At 42.0% G+C, this 25,222-nt stretch overlaps 2 protein-coding genes across 2 annotated transcripts in view; one reads left to right on the forward strand and one right to left on the reverse strand.

Moving 5' to 3' along the window:
- The window catches only part of LOC134225506 (uncharacterized), a 161,929-nt gene extending 146,614 nt beyond the window's left edge, over nt 1–15,315 (reverse strand). Inside the window, exon 1 of the mRNA XM_062705662.1 lies at nt 14,610–15,315. The gene's annotated coding sequence lies outside the window, so the exon portion shown is untranslated. The remainder of the gene's footprint in view (nt 1–14,609) is intronic.
- Nucleotides 8,852–9,906, forward strand: LOC134225507 (sphingolipid delta(4)-desaturase DES1-like). The gene has a single exon (XM_062705667.1). The coding sequence runs from the start codon at nt 8,934–8,936 to the stop codon at nt 9,897–9,899; it is 966 nt and encodes a 321-aa protein (XP_062561651.1). The 5' UTR covers nt 8,852–8,933; the 3' UTR covers nt 9,900–9,906.
- Nucleotides 15,316–25,222: the final 9,907 nt, after the last annotated feature.

Consider the following 25,222-nt stretch of genomic DNA (forward strand, 5'->3'; position numbering starts at 1 on the left):
GGGATCTTACCTTCGACGGTTGATTGGCGACCGCCGAGTTTTCGCTTTTAGACGAGCGACTTCACTCCTCCTCCGTTTAACTACCTTTACAGGCGGGCCTTAACGCACGCTCGAGCTCTCGATGTCCGTTGGACGAAATGGCGGGCCCTGTAGACGCCACACGTATTCCCGTAGCCGACTCCGGTCGAATACACGAAATCCAGCCCGTACCAAAAAGCGCAATGCGCTGGAAAGTCCAATGCGAATTCGTTTCATTAACAAAAACTTTACATTAAACATTTAAATTCGTTTTACCTTTTTGTACGTTTCACTAAACTAACTCGGTGTTCGCGGAATTCAAAAAACACGTCCTAATGACGTCTGCTACGTTAACTGTTAATTTTAGAAACTTGATTAAAATAGACACAGAATAATTCACTCCAAACACATTTTACCTATTAGTCAAACTAGCCAAACTCAAGTTAAAATACTGAAAAACTTCGTAGCCTACTCGCAAACACTTCTGATTACCAGCCGTTCACTTAGCGAAATGATCGAGTTCTTGTCCGAATTTTATAAAGAAACTTATCCTTTAGAAAAGTCGTCAATTATTTTATATTTGCGCCAAATAAATTTGAAATGGCGACAAAGAGTGCGCGCCTTCGGTGAGTCGATAAAAAACGAGCACATGAGAACACTACAACAGTACATGGTCAATTTCTATTTGGATAATAATTTAGTCAAGACACAAACCTCGTAATCGACATACAAATAAAAATTCAAATTTCTTTTCGTCCGGTCTTCAAATTATTAACGTAACGTAATGTTTCACTATTTAATTAATTCCAAATAATTTTAATTTATGATTTTACTTAAAAAGAGAAAAACGTCATAAATTCTTATTTTGACTTAATCGAAAATTGATCGCAGACACGTAAAACGTTACAAGGCTCGGAACCCTCCATTCAGGCTCGAAAAGATCCGTACAGGAGGCTTGAAAGCCTGCTTTCAAGAGGCACGGAAGCCTCATTTCAAGAAGCTTGGAAAGATCCTTACAGGAGGCTCGAATGCCTGCTTTCAAGAGGCACGGAAGCCTCATTTGAAGAGGCTTGGAAGCCTCCTTTCAAGAGTCTCGGAAGCCTTCTTTCAAGAGGCTCGGAAGCCTTCTTTCAAGAGGCTCGGAAGCCTTCTTTCAAGAGGCTCGTAAGCCTTCTTTCAAGAGGCTCGGAAGTCTCATTTCAAGAGGCTCAGAAACAAAGTCTTAATGTATAATTAATCTGCATTCAGGAACATTTTTGGTTTCTTTTTATATTATATTTTTGCCTTTCTCGTATACTAAGTATACGTAAAGGCTATATGATCGCTCCAAAAACAAACTTTTTATAGAAGCCCCAGAGACCCATAGTGTTATATACCGATCGACTCAGGTCGACGTATTGAGGTGATGTCTGTGTGTGCGTGTGTGTGTCTGTGCGCACTCACCCAAAAAAAATGCCACTCATTTTTAAGGTACTTATCCTTATTCGATTTACTCGCAATAAGACGCAGAATACTCTACCATTGTTTCCTATTGAAAATTGGCTAGATCGCACTATGGGCTCGGAAGTTATGGCCAAAATACTAGTTTTATAATGCACGAGAAAGGCACCATCATTGCTAGGTTGATTATTCTGGGTTTTTTATTTATATCCCGTTTATTTTCAGTCAGTCAGTCAGTTGTTATGCTTATTTTCATTTACAGCCAACAAATTATTTCAAAGAACAATTTATTTCAATTTTCAATTTATTAATTGAAAGCTTTTCTATTCCCGCCATTGCATGAGTATGTAGGGTAAAATGCCCAATAGTGGACCCCCTAGTAGCGGAATTTTGCTCTTCCTGTCATAAGGAGTAGAAATTTTCAACATATAAATTCTGCTTGATATCGAACAACAAGCTCTGGATCTCCTCTTCTCGATACATACATAAAACACCCAGATACACGACGTCAAAATTAACATTTTAAAGTCTAACTGAATTCGCCCTATAGTAGACCCCTTGGGGGTCCATAATAGGAAATTGGTTCCCTGTAGTCGACACTTCATTTGATTTTCATGTCCCGTTTCGGGACGTTCTTCTTCCCTATTATGGCCCCCAAAAATATTCCTATAATGGACACTCTCGTGTTTATTTTTTTATAGAATTGTAAAAAATCATCTAATTTTACTTTCCATAGCATTTCCAATGCATGTAATCAAATCATAGGACTGTAAGGTAGGTTCTCCCGATGGAATTTCATAGGAAAATGTTGACATTGTGCTGTAATAATGCAAACATGGCTGGAGGGTTCACTATTGGTTAGGGGTCCACTATCGGGCACTTTACCCTAGCTGTCCTATTTTTTACCCCTAGTGGAAGTGCATCCCAATACATGCTTATATCTATTGAGATACAGGTTCGAGATGGGCGGAAATGACACCATTTAAAGGATAAAAGTCTTATTTATGAAATAGAAATTCGAAATGAGCTTCAGTTATTGATAAATCAGTGAAATATGTCATTTTATGAAATAAAATATTCTTCGTTTTGGACCCCAAATGTACACATTTTGGACAACCCCAATTTAGTCTCTTCAAAGTCGAATTTTTAATTTACCCTGGTCAATTGAGTCGAAGCCAAGTCTTATCTTGTTGCAGGACAGCGGCGGACTGATAAACTCACCCGGGAGGACACGGCAGACAGGACGAAATTCCCAGTGGAATACCCACTCAGGAATTTCTTCCTCTAACAAAAAAAATCCTTCACTCGAAATAAACACTCCAATGTGATTTAATCTACACGGATTTATTTGCCCGTGATTTAGGTTGACAATAGTATAACAAAGTAAAGAAAGGTATTTGCTCTGGTTCCATCATAGATGTACATATTCCATTAGCGATGCGGTACAACATGAGAAATGAGTAAAGTGGTATTTATTTCTTATTCTCTCTCCTTCTCCTTATTCATATGAGTGAGTGCCAAGTGTTGACATTATTATTGAGTGCACGGAAAGAAAAATTGCCTATATATTACACCTCCTCTCAATTTATCATTCCTAGCAAATTCAGAAGTTTCGTAAATCTTGGTTTTGATAAAGCTTTAGTAAAAATATCAGCTAGCTGCTCTTCGCTACATTTATACTTAACTATTAATTTCTTTTGTTTAATCCATTCTCTTATAAACATGTATTTAACATCAATATGCTTCGATCTCTGGTGTTCCCTAGGCTCTTCTGCAATTCGAATACATGGTATGTTGTCCTCATAAATTATGAAAGGAATCGCATCAATTTTCAATTCATTAAGTATATTCGACATCCAAATTGCTTCTTTGGTCGCGTGACACAATGACACTAATTCGGACTCTGTTGATGATAAGTTTACAATTTGTTGACGTTTACTGGTCCACGAAACGATGTTTCCGTATACCTTGAAGACGTTACCAGAATTTGACTTTCGAGCCTCGTGATCATTCGCAAAATCAGCATCCGCATAGCCTTCAAGTGGTCTATTGTCGCTGTTCCTCTTGTACACCATCCGTAGTGTCTTCGTGCCCTGTAGGTATCGTAATATTCGCTTTAGGCCGATCCAATGCTCCTCCCTGGAAAGCTCTGAAATTGACTCAAGATACAAACAGATATTGTTATATCTGGCCTCGAAATGACGGCCGAGTATTGCAAGCATCCTAGTAATTGCTTAAAAGGTTCAATGCATTGTTCTGTTGACTTTTCCCACTTACTACCAGGGTCCATGGGAGTAGATACAGGTTTACAATCACTTATACCGAATCTTTGCAAAATTTTCTGAATATAACTTTGTTGTGATAGCTCAATTGTACCTCTTTCATAATCTCGAAGGATGTCTAGTCCAAGGAAATGTTTCGCTTCGCCTAAATCCTTCATTGCGAAATGGTTCGAAAGCTTATCCTTTATCCAAGTAATATTCGTCAAACTTTTGCCAAATAGCAATATGTCATCAACGTATAGAATCACATACAGTCCTTTACCATCATGAATGTACAAACAACTGTCCCCTTTCAACCTAGTGAACCCCAATTTTGACATCACGTTGTCAAATTTACAATTCCAAGATCTACCAGCTTGTTTCAAGCCATAGATACTTTTGTTCAGTCTACAAAACTTCGTGTTGCCGCGCTCGTCAACTGGAAGTTTCATAAAGATTTCTTCCTGAAGATCCCCATGTAAAAACGCTGTCTTTACATCCATTTGATGTATCAACAGATTATTCTGACAAGCGATGGAAAGCATTATTCTTATCGTAGTCATTTTAGCGACTGGTGAAAATGTCTCGTTATAATCCAGACCAGGTCTTTGGGAGCAGCCCTTAGCAACAAGTCTAGCTTTATGTCGTACTGATCCATCACACTCTTTAATGGAAAATACCCACATGGAATTAATTGATTTTCTCCCATGAGGAATCTGATTAATCACTGTCCATGTTTGGTTTTCATACAATGATTGTAATTCATCATTGATTGCCTGTTTCCACAAATCCCAATCATTTCGTTTCATTAAATCCGGAAGATGCTGAGGAATTGCTTCCAATTCTCCCTTAGCTAGGAAACTGGTCTCGAAGTCAGTTAACCAACCAGGCCGCTTTATGCTCCTTTGTGGTCTATGAGGTTCACAATCCTCCTCCTCTGAATTAGCTTCCATATACTCTTGATCACTATCTTCATTGCTTCCTTCTTCGTGAACCTCAACCTCTTGGTCTACGATTTCTTTTACTGGAATTACAGGTGAATCCACCTCGCAATATGTAACATCGTTCTCCATAATCATATCTGGCTGTGCTGATTCAAAGAAAGATTGGGATTCATTGAAGATAACGTCACGAGAAATGATAATCTTTTCACTCACACTGTCCCAAAGACGAAATCCGTTGGGAGCATACCCCACGAAAGCTAATTTTTGACTTCTTTCATCCAGTTTTGTCCTATGTTCTTTCCCGATATGTGAATACGCAGTACATCCAAAGATCTTAAGTTTACTCACATTTGGCTTTGAACCAAACCACATTTCAAAAGGTGTTTTGGCCATAGTCAGACAGCTTGTAGGACTTCTATTTGTGACATATACTGAAGCATACAAGGCCTCTCCCCATAAAGAAAATGGCCCATTGCAGTTATGCAAAATTGTCCGAACTTTTTCCATGAGCGTCTTATTCATACGCTCACTCACACCGTTTTGCTGTGGAGTATATGGTACAGTAGGGTGCATGTTAATCCCTTTCTGCCGACAGTAATTGGTGAATTCGTGACTAAAGTATTCACCCCCATTATCTGATCTTAAGTTAGCAATTTTTAGATTAAAATGGGTGGAGACCAATGCTTCATAGTCTTTAAATTTCGTGGAGACTTCACTTTTATGCCTTATTAGATACACGATGACGAAATGTGTGTAATCATCTATAAAGCTGACGAAGTACTTATATCCATCATATGTTTCTGATGGTAGTTGCCCACACACATCTGTATGAATCAACTCTAATGGTCGTTTAGATCTGTTCTGTTTAATTCTCTTGAATGGCTCTCGAGTCTGTTTCCCAGCTATGCATGGCTCGCATACAACTGTTTCACTATTGAACGACAGAGGTTGTAAATCCAACCCATCCGTCATGTTTTCTGACACAAGCCTCTTCAAATTTGAATTACCTAGGTGGCCGAACCTTTTATGCCACAAAGACACACTAGCCTGAATATTCCCAATACAAACCTTTTCCATCTTATCCAAGTATAGATCCAAATGATACAGACCATCAATCCTCTTTCCTTGGATGATTAACTTACCCTTTTTGTCAAGAACTTTCACACAACCATTGGCGAACGAGATAGACATACCAGCAGACTCAATACGAGAAACCGAGATAAGGTTGTATTGTAGGTTAGGAATAAAAAGCGCATCGTACAGTTCCAAACGCATACGTTTATTATTTTTCAACACAACATTACCTGTTTTCTTGCTGACCATCCTCTTACCATTTTCGGCTGTTGAAATCTGAATGTCTTCTGTCTCCCACATTCGGTTGAATGCCTCAATGTCTCGGATCATATGCTGGCTAGCACCAGAATCCAGTACACATGGAAACTTCACCGGCATGTCCTTCAGATCCAGTTGACGAATCCGTCGGTTTAAACTATAATTCTCCGGGTCTCCACGTGGATCCATGTGAAGATTTATGCACGACGCCATTAGTGCCACATTCGCAACTGCTGTCCCCTTGTCTTGACGATTAAGACATGATGCCATTAGTGCCACATTTGCAACTGCTGTCCCTTTTTCTTGACGCTTCTCAGAGTATTTCTTCTGCTTCAGCCTAAAACAATTCCGCTTCTTATGACCAATCTTACCGCATTCGTAGCACTCAATATTTTTTCCTTGAGACAACGGAACCGAGTGACACCAAGGGTATATAACTGCCGTCGAAGTTCAAACATCACTGTTCCCCCTTTTGGGAGATATAGCTCTTTCAACTGCACCATTATGTCCTTGGCATACTGACAGTTGAAAACTTGGGACATTGCATCATCTTCCAGGGCCAGCCAGAATTCGTTCACGGCCCTATCATCTTCTTTCAGACGATCTTGGAGCTTCTTCTTCCGTGTCACTTCAGCAGCTGCGGTTGCTTCTGGAACGGGATTGGCATAGGCTTCTTCAAGGGGGGTTCTCAGTAGAGTGTGTGAAAGGCCTTCCTGCTTCAGATGCTGTTCGAAGCGCCGCATCCACAATAAAAATGATTTTTCGGTCCCGTTAAAGATGGGAACTGCGACCCGCCGAACACGATTTTCCATAATCACTTTTTTTTTGTCCTATTCGTACCCGTTGAGAACACTCAGTCGAAGCCCTGGGCTCATAACCTGTTGCAGGACAGCGGCGGACTGATAAACTCACCCGGGAGGACACGGCAGACAGGACGAAATTCCCAGTGGAATACCCACTCAGGAATTTCTTCCTCTAACAAAAAAATCCTTCACTCGAAATAAACACTCCAATGTGATTTAATCTACACGGATTTATTTGCCCGTGATTTAGGTTGACAATAGTATAACAAAGTAAAGAAAGGTATTTGCTCTGGTTCCATCATAGATGTACATATTCCATTAGCGATGCGGTACAACATGAGAAATGAGTAAAGTGGTATTTATTTCTTATTCTCTCTCCTTCTCCTTATTCATATGAGTGAGTGCCAAGTGTTGACATTATTATTGAGTGCACGGAAAGAAAAATTGCCTATATATTACATATCTTTCGATTGGCATGCATCAATGAGAAGATTCCTGCGTTTTAAATTCGCAACTTCGACAAAAACTTATTGTGTACGTTCTGAGATTTTCAGTGACGTAATTTCAGCGTAACGCATTGAAACGCTCACCTTCTTGAACAAACTAATTTCCTCAAAATTTAAACTATAGAAAAGTTCATTTAATCATCATACAATGTTCCGTGAAATTGTTCTGTAGCATACCAACTGCCGTTTTCGCAATTCTGAGGTCAATCGAGCAATCAGAACCAATTTCCAGATCGAATGAGTGACGGAGGTGTATTTTCCTATACATTTTGGTTGAAATCCCCATACAAACTTCAATTCAAATGCGCCAGCTTATGCAACAAGCGATTGAGCTGAAAATTTCAGAGATCGATTTTCTCACCCAAAGACACAATCCTGGGGGGTGCCCCATGGAATTCGACAACATTTTTTTCTCCCCATACTAAGCTGGGCCAGTCTAGTACACAGTGCCCAGGGTATGGAGAAAGTTTCTCCGGATTGGCAATCCTACGCCTTTGCGGCTTCTGGAGAGTTGAGAACCGCTGTAGTAAATAAAACTTACGCTAGGTACTTTTTAACATGGAGTGAAGGCAAACTACTTCGACCCCATTTACTCAATTTTGGCTTCCCGTCTACAAGTCGGAACTCCGAAGTTGGGTGAATTGAACTCACTATTGGGTAATTTAATTCTTCCGTGCATGCATTTGTACACAGAAAGTCTATTAAATTTGATCACATGCACCTTCCAGAAAGAGTTTCCGGATTGTGATTGGAAGGTCGAACTTATTAGTGATTTGAATTCTTAGTAGGAAAGGACTATGTATTCACTATATGTTGTATTCATTTTTTTTTTCAAAGTATGAGGGTTTGATTGAAGTTCTCCTTGGTGCCGAGGGGGGTAATGCTGTCACCACCCACTGTGGAGATACCCGTGAGGCTCCGTTTACGACTTGGTATTTATTTCACCGCTATCGACACGGGTCACATGGCATCTTGAGATTAGGGGATGGTGGTCAATAATCAGCTTCAAATATTGACCCTGACAATATAGCCAAATTTACACAACATTTCATAAGTAATTCATCCCTCTAAGGGCCGATGCCCACGTAGCATTTTTTTAGGCTGCGCGCACGCCGCGTCCACGCAAGGTACCCAGCATCAAATGTAGTCGTGCACACGTTTACGTGTGCATTGCTCCATTTGATGCTGGGTACCTTGCGTGAACGCGGCGTGCACGCAGCGTAAAAAACCGCTACGTGGACATCGGTCCTAAATGGGTAAAACAATAGGTGCCGCAATAAAATTGTGTTGCTGATGTTATATTTGTATAATGCAATCCACCAAACGACCAATGTTTACTAGAATTACTATCAATTTCGCATGTTTGATATTATAACCCCTAACATGGTGAATGACAAATGCATAGAAATCACCATTACGTGAAACCGGCTCGTATATCGTTATCGTATGCCGAAAAAATAGATAAGCTGCAATAACCGTTATCAGTTCTTATGTACTCCACCGTTACACTTGAAGCTACGCAGAGGTCGTCTAATCCCTTTAGTCAACTTCTAACTCAGGGCGCTAAAACACATTTTCCAATCGAAACTCGTCCGGATCGCGGCCTGGCGAATCGATACCAGCCTCTAAATGGGTCAACACGTCTCCCGAACGGATTTCGAGTGGGTTTACAATGACCAGCCGCACACGAGCCGCCGCAGTATCATGCTGCAAAAGTATCCTCAAATTAAGAAGCTGTTCGGACCGGACCCACAGTTCAAGTACATCGTATCGGCTATGGTACTAACGCAAATCGTCATGCTCTACGTGATGCAGCATCAGTCGTGGAAAATGATTACCATTGTCGCTTACTGCTTCGGCGGTGTTATCAACCACTCTTTGATGTTAGCCAATCACGAAATTTCTCACAACATGGCGTTCGGATACGGAAGGCCGTTGGCGAACCGATTGTTCGGTATGTGGTGCAACCTTCCAATCGGAATACCGATGTCGGTTTCTTTCAAGAAATATCACACCTTACACCATAGATATTTGGCAGATGAAAGGCTGGATCCGGACGTGCCGAGCATTCTTGAAGCGAAGCTGTTCTGCAATACTTTTGGAAAGTTTATCTGGCTGATTCTTCAACCTTTGTTCTACGCTATAAGGCCACTATTCGTCAACCCACTCCCAGTTGAAAAACTGGAGATGCTAAACACTGCCATACAACTGACATTTGATGGCCTGGTGGTGGCAATTTTCGGGTGGAGAATGCTGGCCTACCTATTGATTGGGTCATTTCTAGCTATGGGTCTACATCCTGTGGCCGGTCATTTCATCGCCGAGCATTATATGTATGCCAAAGGGTTCGAAACGTACTCCTACTATGGCCCATTGAACTGGATTACGTTCAACGTCGGGTATCACAACGAGCATCATGACTTCCCGGCCATTCCTGGGAGCAAGTTGCCCGAGTTGAAGAAAATTGCTCCGGAATTCTACGAAAGCATGCCACAACACACGTCCTGGGTGCGTGTCATGTATGATTTTGTGATGGATCCCGCCATCGGACCTTACGCCCGAATCAAACGCAGGGCATTCGAGAGGGCGGGATGATTAGACATATCAGGTGAGTCACTTTATTTATGGGCAACAATGCTTTCAGCGGCAGATAATTGATTAAACTGATAATGTAGCGTAGAACAGAGAGATAACATTTTTTTCTGGACATGCATTATGTCATGTCATGCTACCGTTAAGTGCAAGTAATTCAATTTTGTTGTGCTTCGATGTATTGAACGATATATTAAACGTAAAACATTGCTATTGTACTCCCTTAATAGCCCATTAAGCCTACGTGCTTTATCACCTGATAAAGTGCATCTGAATCTGGATCGTCAGATACATTTTTTTTAAACTTTATTAGAGTGATTTTTAAGTTGTATACAAAGTTCATCACATCGTCACATACAGACACAATCTCGCCAAGCGGCTTTTTGGGTAACATGTGATATTTTGTTCGTAAAGAGAAAACGGAAATGTGCTTTGGGGCCGTGCAGAAACCAATTTTTTGCCGATTTTTATTCCCCCCTCCCACCATGTGGTTTATTGCGGTCTTTTGCTGACCAACCACCTTAATTCGAAAACTAAGCTTTTATATAAAAGTTCGATTTATTTTTCCATTTGCACTTTTTGTGGTATTTCTGTGATTTTCGTATGGTTCATTTGTTTTAGATATATCCTCGTATTCGTAAAACATTTTAGAATGAGTCGTTTGACTCTTGACTTATGTATTTCAATGTAATACTTGAAGATACCTTAAAAGTATGTCATTAAAATCATAATCCTAGGATTTTATTTGTGTGATTTTTGAATCTAAAAACTTTTCGCGGAACGCAGCCTGGGAGAAGCGGAGTGCGAGGAGATGGAACAGCTGGGCCGTTCTCAAGAAACACGCAAGTTCTATCAAAAGCTCAACGCATCCTACAAAGGCTTCGTGCCGCGATCCGAGATGTGCTGGAATAAAGATGGGAGTATCTTGACGGACGAACGTGTGGTGATCGAAAGGTGGAAGCAGCACTTCGAGGAACATTTAAATGGCGCTGAAACTACAGGCAGTGAAATCCTTCAAAAATGCCGTGAATACCAAGTCCCAACGCACCATTGATTTCAAGGCGGCATACGACAGTATAGACCGCGGAGAGCTATGGAAAATTATGGACGAGAAAAGCTTTCCTGGGAAGCTAACCAGACTAATCATAGCAACGATGGATGGTGTGCAAAACTGTGTGAATATTTTGGACTAACACAGTTCGTTTGTATCGTGCCGGGGACTAAAACAAGGTGATGGACTTTCGTGCCTGTTGTTCAACATTGCGCTAGAAGGTGTTATGCGGAGAGCCGGGTGTAACAGCCAGGGTACGATTCTCAACAGAGTCAGTAAATTTATTTCTTTCGTGGATGACAAGGACATTGTCGGCCGCAAAGGTAGCAGAACTGTACACGTACACCCGCCTGAAACGTGAAGCAACAAAAGTGGATTGCTGGTGAATGGATCGAAGACAAAATACATGCTTGTGGGCAGAACCGAGCGTGACAGGACCCGCTTGGGAAGCAGTGTTACGAATTACGACAGACGGGGATAACTTCGAAGGGGTCGATGAATTCGTCTATCTTGGATCCTCGTGAAATACGAAGGCGCATCATCTGTGGAAGTCGGGCCTACTATGGACTCCAGAAGATACTGCGGTCAAAAAAGATTCACTACCGCACCAAATGTGTTATGTACGAAATGCTGATAAGACCGGTACACAGTGGGGAAAATCCAACCCAAAAAGGTACCTATTTATTGCGGCTACTTGCTGCGCCGGAAAAATACCATTCCTAAAGGGAAAATCCACGACAAATCGAATGGCGCTATTTTCATTCACCGGAAATTATGGGAACTGACCGTTTTGTCCCATTTAACCCTAAAAATCATATTTTTTCTTTGACAGCAACAATTTAAAGTCGATTGTGGCTAACTATTTCTATGTTTTCTGATGCTAATTAAGTAGAAAACACGAGTGGTATCTATTCCAACCTTAAACCATGACTAGAAGTGGCTGTATTGCCCCATTTACCACCGGAATCGTATTTTCTCTATGACAGCTTCGATTTAAAATCAATTGCGGCCGTCTATTTCTATGTTTTCTGATGTTTAGTCAGTAGAAAATACGAATGGTATGAATTCCGGCCTTGAAAAATGACTGCAAGTGGCTATTTTGCCGCTTTTATCCACGAAAATCGTAATTCTTCTATGACAACTGCAATTTAAAATCGATTTCGGCCAACTATTTCTATGTTTTCTGATGCTTAGTCAGTAGAAAATACGAAGGGTATCTATTCCGACCTTATACCATGACTGGTAGTGGCCGTTTTGCCCCAGTTTTTTTTGTTCGGGATGAACCACTGCGTCCATTTCATTGAACTTTTGTAGTATACCCGTGTCATTTGTTTAGTGCAGCGGTTCTCAACCTGGGGTACATGTACCCCTGGGGGTACCTTTGCTGGTCTCTGGGGGTACCTGAGACAAAAATGCGTAATGGCGGACGTTGTATTAAAATTCCAAAGAATACTAATATTAGGAACTTTTTTCGAATACGCTTAACGACTGTATTTTTTCAGCCTATTCAGTTAACTTGATGTTAAGTTGCCAAATATAACAGCATCAACACTTTCTGTTGATTATATTTATGTGTGCGCGACGTTAGGCATCAATACATTAAGCATGCGGTGAGCTACTTCAGTCGAATTTTTAAATCAGTGTTAACTTAACATAACACAGTTATTATGTAAAGTTGCACATAATAAGTACCGTCATGCAGGGCTTCTTTTTAAAAAATCGGGGGTTACTTTGGACATTTTGACACAAGAATTGCAACGTAAATTACTATCAAATTGCCATTATCACCATTCGGGTGTCTTGTTGATAGTTGGATGAAAACTTTCTGTTTCAAATTTGGTATTTGTTACGTTTAATTATTTTTAGAAAATAAAGAATCTAAAGTAGCCCGCGAAGTCAAAAGAAGTCCCGCACGACGGTATCTTGACTAATTCATAATTTTTACTTCGTAATTGGCAAGAACTAGTTCTTCTCAGTGAAGTTTGGGACAAACCGGGCACTAATTTTGACATACTATTAAAGAGGAGTTCAACGCAAGTTTTCTTTAAAATTGAAGTCCTGGAGTCCATAGATACCATGCGCTAATTACGTAAAGGTCTGTCATTTTCTTACACCTCATGATGTATGAGAAGCAGTCATACTTACCACTCAACCACCAGAACGCCGACATTTTCAAACTATTTGAAACTACAAACTACTGTTTTTACACGATTATTTTTCGCTTGTATTTTTGATCGTGTGACTTCAATATGTCATCAAAATTTTTGCAACATGTTTCAAAAAATCCTAAATAATTCAAATAAAAATCACTTGGTACCGTTTTGACTCATATTCCAAAAATGACTCATATTCTGAACATTCTCTTTTAATTGGCCATATTAGCTTTATTATCGTAATTATTTCCATAGGACCTTAAATTCGTTTGTAATCTTGATCCTCAGTACGAAAAACCGATGAAAAACTTAGTTTTATGGCACTAAAACGGCAGTGTTCGGAATATGAGTCATGTTCGGAATTTGAGTCAACACGGTAATTAATATGCAGAAAAAATATTTAAGCTTTTTAGTGGAATGTCTTCAACTGTCTAAGACGAGTTTAGTATTTTCCATTTAATTCCACTACCTTTTCACTACGTAGTGGAATTAATATGCGCTAAACATTTAGGATGGGTGCAAAATTTGGAAAGTGTAAATCGTGTAAAAACAAAATCCAGTGTATTATTTAATAGCTTCAGTATCTGATTTCTGCTACATCAGTTCGAATGAAAAATATTATGAACAATCGAAGTACCTACATACTTGACTTGTCTAGGCATGAAAAATGACTAGCCCAATCCGAGTCTTCTCTTGAATCCAGCATGATTAGCAGCTTTGTAGCAATTCATATTTCCGCTGAGTTATGGAAGGTTCAAGATTAAGATGTTCGGCGCAGTTTTATAATCTTAGTTTCTCAATTGAAAACACAAGTAACTTAATTTTTAAATTATCCATCAAAGATCAACACTTCCATCATATTTTGGAGTACAAAAAAAAGTCAGATATTATGGGTCAGAAATGGACACCTTCACCTTATCCTTCTATTTCCTGGAATTTCGTATAGGATTCCAAAGATTCACTCAGAGTCCCATATTCTCAAAATATTGTCTGGTACTAATAAAAATCGAATTTCGAAAATTATCCAAGAATTTTGAACGTTTATTTTTATTTTTCAATGGCATTATATTCACATTGAGGCATTCCCGAATAGCAGCTCAGTGTTTATTAGGGACCTCTGTGGTTATTAACTGCGATGTTTCGAAGCCAATCTATTATAGTCGCATGCATACATCTTGAGGCTAACACGTTGAAGTTAGAGTCCCAACCCAGATCGGGAATTGAACCCAGCCGACTTCACCGTGGCCTTGCAGCGAAAGACTAACACTTTCAGGAACTATTGATACAAGATCGACTGTAACTTTTATATTTAACTTTAAAGCTACACAATCTTTAATGATAAAAACGGGTTTATTCGTTTCGGAACGTTTCAACACGGGGATTGTGTCTTCCTCAGTGGGGAATTATTTGTATCGTTTCATGTCTAAGGTTTTGTATGAGCTATCAGAACTGTTTTATGTTGTGTAAGTTAGCATTTAGGTACTAATAGGCGGTAGAGCATGGACTTACCTTTGTCTCATCCCAGGGGCACCTAGCCTGATGAGAGTTTAAGGGGAGCTACGATGGCCCACACCGTCCTTAGCCGCTGGGCGCGTCTCGTGGGTCTTGGCTCAACTTTCACGCACTTCTTATTGAATCCCCGTACTGCGACGAGGGAATTGATCATAGGAGGAGATTCGGACACTGCTTTACACGATGTTTTTTTGGCCTTCAAAGGGTTCACTTCACCTTTACACTCGCGAGGTTCAACTTCCACAATTTCTCCAATCAATTGGCTTACGGTTAGCAAAATTTACTACTAGCTTACTGGGGAACTCTTCTTCACTTTTCCCGGGGCTATTTCCAGACACGTTTTTAACTTCTGAATAATCGATCACTTGCAGCACCTTTATCAGTCGAGGGTTCAAGCCAGAAGACTTTCGGTCTCCCGTTTTATTCTCTCCCTCGCCTTCTATCTTGTCTCGCGTATCCTCTACCCGGATAATTTTGCTACCTCCTGGTGCGTATGCGTAGACGCACGCGTATCGTGGGGAAAGAACCCAGTGACGGTGTGTCGAGAGGGCAATTTTCAAAGGGACTTATGACAACCGCCTAGCTCAGGGCTACCTTTCTCAGGGCCGTAATGGTTTGCTCCGGGAGGACAACCGGTCTTTCTTTTAATTAAGAAATTTTACCAACAAAACCAGAGAACAAAAGCCATTTGGACATGGACAGACAGCAGACATCTTCTAAGGAACAAAGGCACTCGATACAAAAGCGTGGGCTTAATCTAGTTTTTATTCTTAATTACTATTCTACACAATAATGGGGGGTGGGGTTATCGTTGCGGCCGATAGCTGGTGCATGCAAAGGACGGAGAGGAGTGTTTTGGTGGCATACTTGTCCGAGCATGTTGTTGATTGATGCGTGTTTCCAGGGGGACGAGGGCTTTTCAGATGGCTTAATAGATTCACTGAAATCTTATCCGGAATTCCACACTGCCTGCAAGCTGACGTCCAACATGCTCGCGAACGGGGCTAAAACCTATCGGATATTGAGCACTAGATTCTCACCTCCATAACACAGGCCATGGCTCTCCGGTAGCATGTGGCGTGACGATATCTTATGGGGCTCGCCAGCCACCAGCACAAGAAGAAGGCTCGCCAGCAACTTCTGCCAAATCGTCGAAACCACGATGCACTTCGGTAAACCGCTGAACTCCGGTTGTTAGTGTAGGCACTATGGTGTGAAATTCCACTTTGCGGTCCGTCTCTCTTCCGTGTTATCCCGATTCACCGGTCGACACGTATTTTTTCACTTTTTAACTTTCCGGGACCTTCGACCGTACATGCACGCAATCTCTATCAGACTCCTCCAAAATCTTTTCTCCTTACCTCCTCTCCTATTCGTCCATCCTTCTCCCTTTCCTCTAGTCCATTTTCCTTTTTTCCATTCCAGAAGCGATGACAGTGACCAACATTGGAGAGTACAAAAAAGAGCACACAGATATGTGCGTCGTTGCCGCAAATTAAATTCAGGGGGTACATAAGTTGTACAAATTTAAGGAATTCAAATTCAAATACTAATTTTTCTTTACAACAATACTTTTACATAAAGTTAAAGCAAAATCTGTATGCCTACTGTCTTATTATCAAGGATTTAGCATTTGTTTCCAATTGTGTTGGTAACAGACTTAACAATTCTAATTCTAACTCCTATTACGAAGAAAAATATAAACGTTTGAATAATTTTAATGCTATGGGACATGACACATGTTACATTTCCCCTGGGGCACAATAAAAATATGAAATATATTTTTTTAACAATTAAACAAAAAAAAAACAAAAAGAATAATAACTTTAATGAAAATGAGAATTTAACAAAACAATAATAAATAATAGACAAAATAATAATGAATTTGATAACAAAGTGGCAAAATTTTAGGATTTATTGAGTGCTTGAGTCGGGTTCGCGCAATTGGGGGACTCCCGTGATCTGGCACGCCATCACGGTGGGTCCAAAATAAATTTTCTCGGTCTCATCAAGCACTCGTTATGCTTTGCCTTGTGCAAGAGCAGCATTGATAATTATTTATTTTTATTCGTCCCATCTAAGCGACTCCAGCAAATCACATGACATCAATCAACCTATTATTCACTAAACTCTTGTTAGGTGGACCACAACAATTTCATATTTTTTTCGCGATTGGTTCTCACAACTTGTCTTTCGGAGTTCGTACTATCCATTCCGCCACCACCACTGATAGTCAATGGTTTATTCTAGTATTTACATCTTCCCTATTGTAAGATACACCTAGATCCCATCTACCAGTAGCTTCCTGGGGTTCAAATTCAAATGTCTTTTTATTCGGCCGGCCTTAGATATCCTGAATATCGAAGCAGTCAGCATTCTACTTCTTAGTTCTTTGATAAAATTTTGATTCTACTAGTTCTATCCTTTACACCCTACGCTGCTGGCAAGGAACACTGGACGTCATAAGGTAGAATCGACGCAATCACAGCATGCAAATTTTGCCCTCTCAGTGCACTTGAGAGACAAATTCAACTGACGATTGAAGAGAATGTGAACTATCAAAATCTAAATTTCTCCGGAGACTTTTACAAAAAAAACCAATCTGAAATAAGAAAATCAACAGTAATACACACAAAACAGAATGAGAACATGGAGATTACGCAAGAAACACACGTTTTAAGGTTTGAGATGTTCAGCCGGCCACACGCCTATATTTTTACCTTGCTCATCTTCTAGCTCGTAGGAGCTACTTCCGCGCTTAACTATTACGCGGCATGGCAGGTACATGGGGGCGAGCTTCGCGTTGTAATACTCTCCCGCATTCGACGCCTTGAAGTTTCGGCGGTATATTAGTTGTCCTGGTTGGAAGTCAGCCGGACGCGATTTTTTTTTATTTATCATCAGACTAAGGCCGGAGTGGCCTGTGCTGCACATAAAAGACTTCTCCATTCAGCTCGGTTCATGGCTGCACTTCGCCAACCACGCAGTCTGCGGAGGGTCCGCAAGTCGTCCTCCACCTGATCGATCCACCTTGCCCGCTGTGCACCTCGCCTTCTTGTTCCCGTCGGATCGTTGTCGAGAACCATTTTTACCGGATTACTGTCCGACATTCTGGCTACGTGCCCGGCCCACCGCAGTCTTCCGATTTTCGCGGTGTGAACGATGGATGGTTCTCCCAACAGCTGATGCAACTCGTGGTTCATTCGCCTCCTCCACGTACCGTCCGCCATCTGCAACCCACCATAGATGGTACGCAACACTTTCCTTTCGAAGACTCCCAGTGCGCGTTGGTCCTCCACGAGCATCGTCCAGGTCTCGTGTCCGTAGAGAACTACCGGTCTTATAAGCGTTTTGTAGATAGTCAGTTTTACGGCGGCGAACTCTATTCGATCGGAGCGTCTTGCGGAGTCCAAAGTACGTACGATTTCCAGCCACTATGCGTCTCCGAATTTCTCTGCTGGTATCGTTATCGGCGGTCACCAGTGAGCCCAAGTACACGAATTCTTCAACCACCTCGATTTCGTCACCACCGATAGAAACTCGTGGTGGGTGGCTCACATTGACCTCTCTTGAGCCTCTTCCTATCATGTACTTCGTCTTCGACGTGTTGATGACTAGTCCAATCCGTTTAGCTTCGCTTTTCAGTCTGATGTAGGCTTCCTCCATCCTCTCAAAGTTACGTGCCATGATATCAATGTCGTCGGCGAAACCAAATAACTGGACGGACTTCGTGAAAATCGTACCACTCGTGTCAATCCCTGCCCTTCGTATTACTCCCTCCAAAGCGATGTTGAATAGCAGACCTGAAAGACCATCGCCTTGCCGTAACCCTCTACGGGTTTCGAAGGGACTCGAGAATGCCCCTGAAACTCGAACTACGCACATCATCCGATCCATCGTCGCCTTGATCAACCGTATCAGTTTATCCGGAAATCCGTTTTCGTGCATTAGCTGCCATAGCTGGTCCCGATCGATTGTATCATATGCGGCTTTGAAGTCGATAAATAGATGATGTGTGGGCACGTTGTATTCGCGGCATTTCTGCAATACCTGACGTATGGCGAACACCTGGTCTGTGGTAGAGCGTTCACCCATAAATCCCGCCTGGTACTGCCCCACGAACTCTCTTGCAATTGGTGTTAGTCGACGGCATAAAATTTGGGAGAGTACCTTGTAGGCGGCGTTCAGCAATGTGATTGCGCGGTAGTTGCTACAATCCAGCTTATTGCCCTTTTGTAGATGGGACACACGACACCTTCCATCCACTCCTGCGGGAGACCCTCCAAACCTTGGTAATCACCCAGTGCATCACTCTAGCCAGTGCTTCACCACCGTGTTTAAACAGCTCTCCTGGTAGTTGGTCAACTCCAGGGGCTTTGTTGTTTTTCAGCCGGCCGATCTCCTCTTGGATTTCCTGGAGATTCGGAGCCGGAAGTCGCATGAGCCGGACGCGATCGCTTCCGTAAATTATAACGGTTCGCATTAGTTTCATAGGCTTTCAATAAGTTCTTTTTAACTATATCATAAATCTCATCGCCGATCTGTTTGCGATGTTCAGCTGTACACTCTGAAGAATAATCCTCCTTCCGCCGCATCCGTTGATGATCCGTTCCCGACAAGGTAATCTCATGATTATGTGTAATGAAAAAGGGGGTAAAACCTGTCGCGGAATGTACCGTGTTATTGAAAACATGCTCAATGTCCGGGATCTTAACGTCCCATCCTCGCTGGTCTTGTTTACAGTAGGTCCGAATGGCAGCATTTATTGACCTATTCAATCGCTCCACCGGATTTCCCTGGCTATGATGCCGGGCCGTTGTCCAATGTTTAACTTCCCACTGCGACAAAAATGCTTCGAATTCTTTCGAAATGAAAGTGGAAGCATTATCGGTCAGTACTATTTCCGGAATCGAATTCCGTAGGAACCAACCTTCGCGCAACGTCTTACATAAGCTTCCGGACTCTATCCGACGCATTGGATGCAGTTGGCACCACTTACTAAAAAGATCCTGAATTACCAGTATATGCATAAATCCAGCTCGACTTTTGGGCAAGGGACCCACGTAATCCATGGCTATTATTTGCCACGGATGATCTGCGATCTTCTGCTTTCCCATTACCGGTATGGTCGGAACGTACGCCGGTTTACACTCCTTACAAACTTCGCACTTTTGAATCCATTTTCTGGTCTCTGAAGCTAAGTAAGGCCAGTAATACCGCAGTTGTAACCTGGCTACTGTTTTTTCCACTCCAAGATGGAAACTCTCTACATGTTCCTTCTCAATTATCTGTGTTCGGTTTTCCGGCGGAGGCACCATTTTCCATTCGAATCTCACATCGAAGGGTTCATCCTCGACGGCTACGTATTTCCATAGTTGGTTATCCTCGAACCGAAAGTCCGCATATTGATCCGGATCGTCCTGAATCTTCTGTATAAGTTCATTGTATGAAGTCTTGGTGGAAGATGCATCTACTGCACAGATACTGCGTGAAAGTGCATCAGGCACTATATTGTCGGAACCCCGACGATGCACTATCGTCATGTCCAGATGTTGGAGGTCTAAACTCCAACGACTCAACCTGGATGCAGGTCGCCACTTGTTATTCCGAATATATTGGAGCGCCGACGCGTCTGTGATCAGCGTGAAGTGCGATCCTTCAATATATCCTCGGAATTTATCTATTGCCAGAAGCGCCGCTAACGCTTCCTTTTCCGTGGCGGAATAGTTTTGTTGGGCGGAGTTCAACTTCTGTGAAAAGAAGCTGATTACTTTTTCCAAACCGTCTTGGACCTGAGTCAATACACCTGCCACAGCACGATCGCTGGCATCGGTTTGAACGGAAAACTCTATGGCGAAATCCGGATTCGAGAGGATGGGGGCGGTGATCAGCCGTTCCTTGATCGTTCGGAAGGCTTGTTCGGTTTCTTTGGTCCATCTGACTAGCTTCGGTTTTCCGGAAAGGAGATCCGAAATCGGAGCTGTGATGGTGCCAAAGTCGGCAATAAATCTCCGGTAATAATTTACCATCCCAAGAAATCGACGAATTTGTCGGATGGTCTTAGGAGGTTCAAAGTCCAGAATGGCTTGCACCTTAGAGGAGTCAGGCTTCAGACCGTCGCAGGACAGAAGATACCCCAAAGGGGACTTCGGAACGGCAGAACTGCGACTTTGAATATTTATTGACAAGTTCGCCTCACGCAGCCTATTAGCTAACTCCTCGAGAAGTCTTACGTGCTCCTGAAAAGTTTCACTCGCTACGATGATATCGTCAAGATAGACGAATATTGGTTGGATAAGGTAGCTGGACTATTGGTTAGGCCAAAAGGGAGGCGAGTGTATTGATACATACCTCTCCCTTGAATGCAAAACGCAGTTAACGGCTTTGACTTGTCACATAACGGTATCTGAAGGAACGCATCCTTCAGATCAATAGTACTCAGAAAGCGCGTTTTCCCCAACCTCCCCAATATTCTCCCTGCATGCGCCAATGGATACGCATCACGTTTTGTGCGAGCGTTTAGCTTACGCGCATCTAGGCATAAACGAATCGATCCATTCGGCTTTTTTATCGGCACTGCATTCAAAGCCCAATCGGAATTAGACTCTTCTATAATGCCAAGAGCTAGGAGTCGATCAACCTCTTCGTTCAGGGACCTATGAATAGAAGGCGAGTATGGGAATGGAGTAACACGAATTGGAGCTACACTTTTAAATTCGTCTTTCAGTTCTATGGTGTGTTGGACCAGCGAGGTTGCCTCGAGCTGGTCTGACATAGCTTGTTTAAACAGTTGTTTGACGCGGTTTATCTCTCGATCCTGCTCGGAGCTAAGCTCAACGAGTTCAGGAGAGGAATGGGGACACTCTTCCGCATTAATTTGGTATAACAATGCGCTGTCCATTGAAATGTGGATGTCGAACATATAAAAAAAATCAATCCCGGCGATAGAGTCCACAGGAAGATTCTTGACAATCGTTGCTTCCATTATTCTCGTTTTGTCCAGCATGGTGAATGGAAGATAAACTTGGCCAGATACCCATAAAGGGATCTCCAGAAGCACTGGTGAGTGATAAACGAGAAGGAAAAATTCTGGTGTTGTTCAGTCTCCAAATAGGAGAAGTACTGTTGGAAATTAGAGTCTTCTGACTGCCACTGTCTAGAAGTGCTTTGATCGATTGATCGAAAATAGACACAGTTAAAAAAGGTCTATTATCTGTCAGCACAGAAAAAATTGAACTTTGTGCTATGTCGGGCTTGGATAATAGGTTGCTATCGGGTCTCGGCTCGTACCCAAGCGTGAACAAGATATTTTCGACATCAGTTAATTGTTCATCGATTTGCCGGTCTCCCTCCGGCGCGCCGAGTTTTTTTCACAGAACGGGCATCGGTGTGTCGGGTATCCTTTGAACCCACAAACCTGACAGTGAACTTTATAAGGCTTTGTACACTGGTAGGTTAAATGTTCTTGGCTGCGACAATTGAAACACACAAACTTGTCGTTCAGTGGTACAAAATCTAGTAATTTGTTTTCCGCGTTTGGTTTCTCCATTTGGGAGACACTGGACTTTTCATCCGGTTTGGATTTATCAAATTTTTTTGGTTGTTGATTTGCTAAACTCGGTTCCCGTTTTTGATACAGCGATTTTTGATTACCGCTGCTTGGATTTTGCCCTTGATTTGGCCGTGGGTTAGAATTTTGTGGGTTTTTATAATTTTGTACCTTATTTGGATGACCCGGAGGTCCTCTCTCCCGATTGTAATAAACGTTTCCTGTGGTCCGGTTTTCCGATACTTGCACTGCATGACTCTGCAAGGGACCTTGCGGTTTGACAAACAAATAGGTGTTGGTGGCATCAATTTCTTGTCCAGCTAATTGCAGAGAATACAAATCATGTAACTCTCTTCCAATTAGAGCCCTTTTATATTCCGGACGGAGATTTCTACGTACAGCTTGCACTATCTCTGTTTCCGGAATTCGAACCGTAAGACTCTTGAATTTTTTCAATGTCGAGAAAAATTCTAAAACGTCTCAGATTTCTGCTGCCTTTTTGATAGATATCCATTAAGATAAAGTGATCTAGATCAGGATGTCTGAAGGTCAGCTTCAAATTTGCAATTAGTTCCGAGTAGGTGGTGAACCGATGCTTATTGCTGGTAAACCACATTTTGGCTCGGCCGGTTAACAAGTTTCCAAACGAACGAAGAAGTTCATTTTCAGAAATCTGCTCCGATTTCGTCCAATCATTCACTTCCATAAAAAGTCATTCAATCCCATGCCGCGATCTTCTCCAGCGTATTTCATTGGCCATTTAACCACAGGGATTGTTTTCACCCGGTTCTCAAGGGGTCGAAGTCAAAATCTTCGAAAGGGTTGATACTCGGAGCTGGTGCGGAGGGTACTGGATAGTCTCTACTCCACCAGTCCGATGTAGGCAGTCTGCTCCTGTCTATATTATTTGTTGCATTTTGAGATATCGAATAAGATGCATTTCTTGGATGCCTCTCGAAAGGATTCTGAGACACGGTATTACCCGAAGTGAAATTCCTTGGTCATAGAGATTACGTTGGGAAACACTAGGCGGAATTGTACTTTGTTCAGGAACTGAATAATGAACGTGAGAATTGTTTGCATATGAAAACGACAAGCTTTCTGTACTGTGGGTAGTGGGATTCGAGTCTGAAGTAAATTGCCACGGATCGGACCAATAAGACACTGGCCGAGTATATTCCTGCGTACTTGGATGTACTGACGGATTAACAATCGAGCTGCAATATGTTCCCGACGCCGGCACTAACGCACTTTGATTGTAAATTAGATTCCCTGTCGCCGATGAGAACGGTGCCGTTGGATTCATTCTTGCACCCGACACTGATTCGTCACTATTCCGAAACGCATTTGTCAACGAACGCGCTGCATCAAAACGAACATGGCGAGATTGTTGTACACTCGTTGATACTCGATAACGCGGGGTGGACCATATGGGAGGCATTGGTCCTAATGAAGCAACACTGGTGAAAGTGCTAGAAGATGTCACAACCGTAGAAAAAGTAACCGACGTTGTCACTGTATTTACTATACGCGGTACTGCTCCAAGACTACCAGTCGTCGTAGCTGGTACGTGCCCTCCTACTAGCGAAACACTGTCTACTGTATGGGCAGGATTAATCGACACATTCGAAAACAATTGTGATACATTATGAACCGATTGTGTTGGCGACGTGTGTTCTTGCACTATTCCTACAGTTGCATCCACTGGATGAGCTAAATTGATCAGATCACCTGCACTCGCTGATTGAGCCTCGAGACTAGCTGCGCCCTCTAATTGAACCAAATTAGGCGAGCCCGGAGGCGTTGGTAACAGAAGCTTATCGCCAAAATTGTTCAAGTACAATTGGACGATATTTGAAAACAACCAATTTGCCTCATTAATACAGTCCCGAGTTGCATAAGTTTTCTTAAATAACTTCAGACGATTGTACATGTGTAGCAGCCCTGTCTTTGACGTGTCTTTTAATACATCGTCCATCACGATTTCCGCCCGTACTCTTTCCAACCTGCGTTGGCAAATATTAATTTCTTCCTTCGGTCTACGACGGTACGCATAAACACGTTGCAAACCCTCTGATTCCTCGCGCAGTGCATTTTTTAATTTCCTACGATTTACGGTGATCGAGCGATCTCTATTGTCGAATAAATTTCTTATTTCCAGCTCAAACTTGAGCTCGTCATCGGTGAGGAATGTTACTACCATGTCCTCGAGGTAAGACTTTTCTAAATCGCCGATCATGATGCTGGTAATTATATTGACCTACCGTGTGGTTTCTCTATTGCGTATCTCCGACTACAATGGTGCATGCAAATACGAACGAACGTGCAAAAGAAAAAAATATGATAACCTATAACCTTGAAATTTTTGCTCGGCCTTGAAATGAAATTGATATATCCTATGAAAAAGAGAAGCACCAAATCACATGTGCTGCACTGAATCTACCGACGGTGTCTTTACCGTGATTCTATCTTCACTCGCTCTATAGCGCTACCTATTGAAATGGTCAGAGGTATGGGAAACGTAGTATTCGCAACGATATGAAAGCTGTGTGAACCAATTTTATAATTTTTCGATAGGAGAGTTGATTTTTTAATCTCCTTTCGTCAAACATCTATGAAACTCCCCAGCGAACAAATGAAAAAATTAACTCTCAATACGCAATTTTTCCGTTGGATCGACAGAATGTAAGTTAGCATTTATGTACTAATAGGCGGTAGAGCATGGACTTACCTTTGTCTCATCCCAGGGGCACCTAGCCTGATGAGAGTTTAAGGCATGGGCGTAGCCAGGATTTCGATTAGGGGGGGGCCAAATTTTTTAGGTCTTCTGAATCGTAGTTTTATAGTAGTTTTATAAAAACACATGAATATTAGTGCTTGGTACTTTTTCCTTCAAAGCTGCAAACACTTTGAAACCAAATCCACAACCAACAGTAAAGGCTGAATCTCAACAGCGCATTGCGCGTCAGCGTTTTGTACTAAAACGTAATGCCAATAAACGTGACGCATTCACGCCCGGATTTTTCAGAAATGCCTCCAGCAATTTCTTCGGCAATGTCTT

Source organism: Armigeres subalbatus, chromosome 3 (genome assembly GCF_024139115.2).
Source record: "Armigeres subalbatus isolate Guangzhou_Male chromosome 3, GZ_Asu_2, whole genome shotgun sequence".
Lineage (NCBI taxonomy): Eukaryota > Metazoa > Arthropoda > Insecta > Diptera > Culicidae > Armigeres > Armigeres subalbatus.

What these genes read in the sequence shown, in the direction of transcription:
- LOC134225507 (XM_062705667.1), top strand. Translation starts at nt 8,934, where the DNA reads ATGGGTCAACACGTCTCCCGAACGGATTTCGAGTGGGTTTACAATGAC.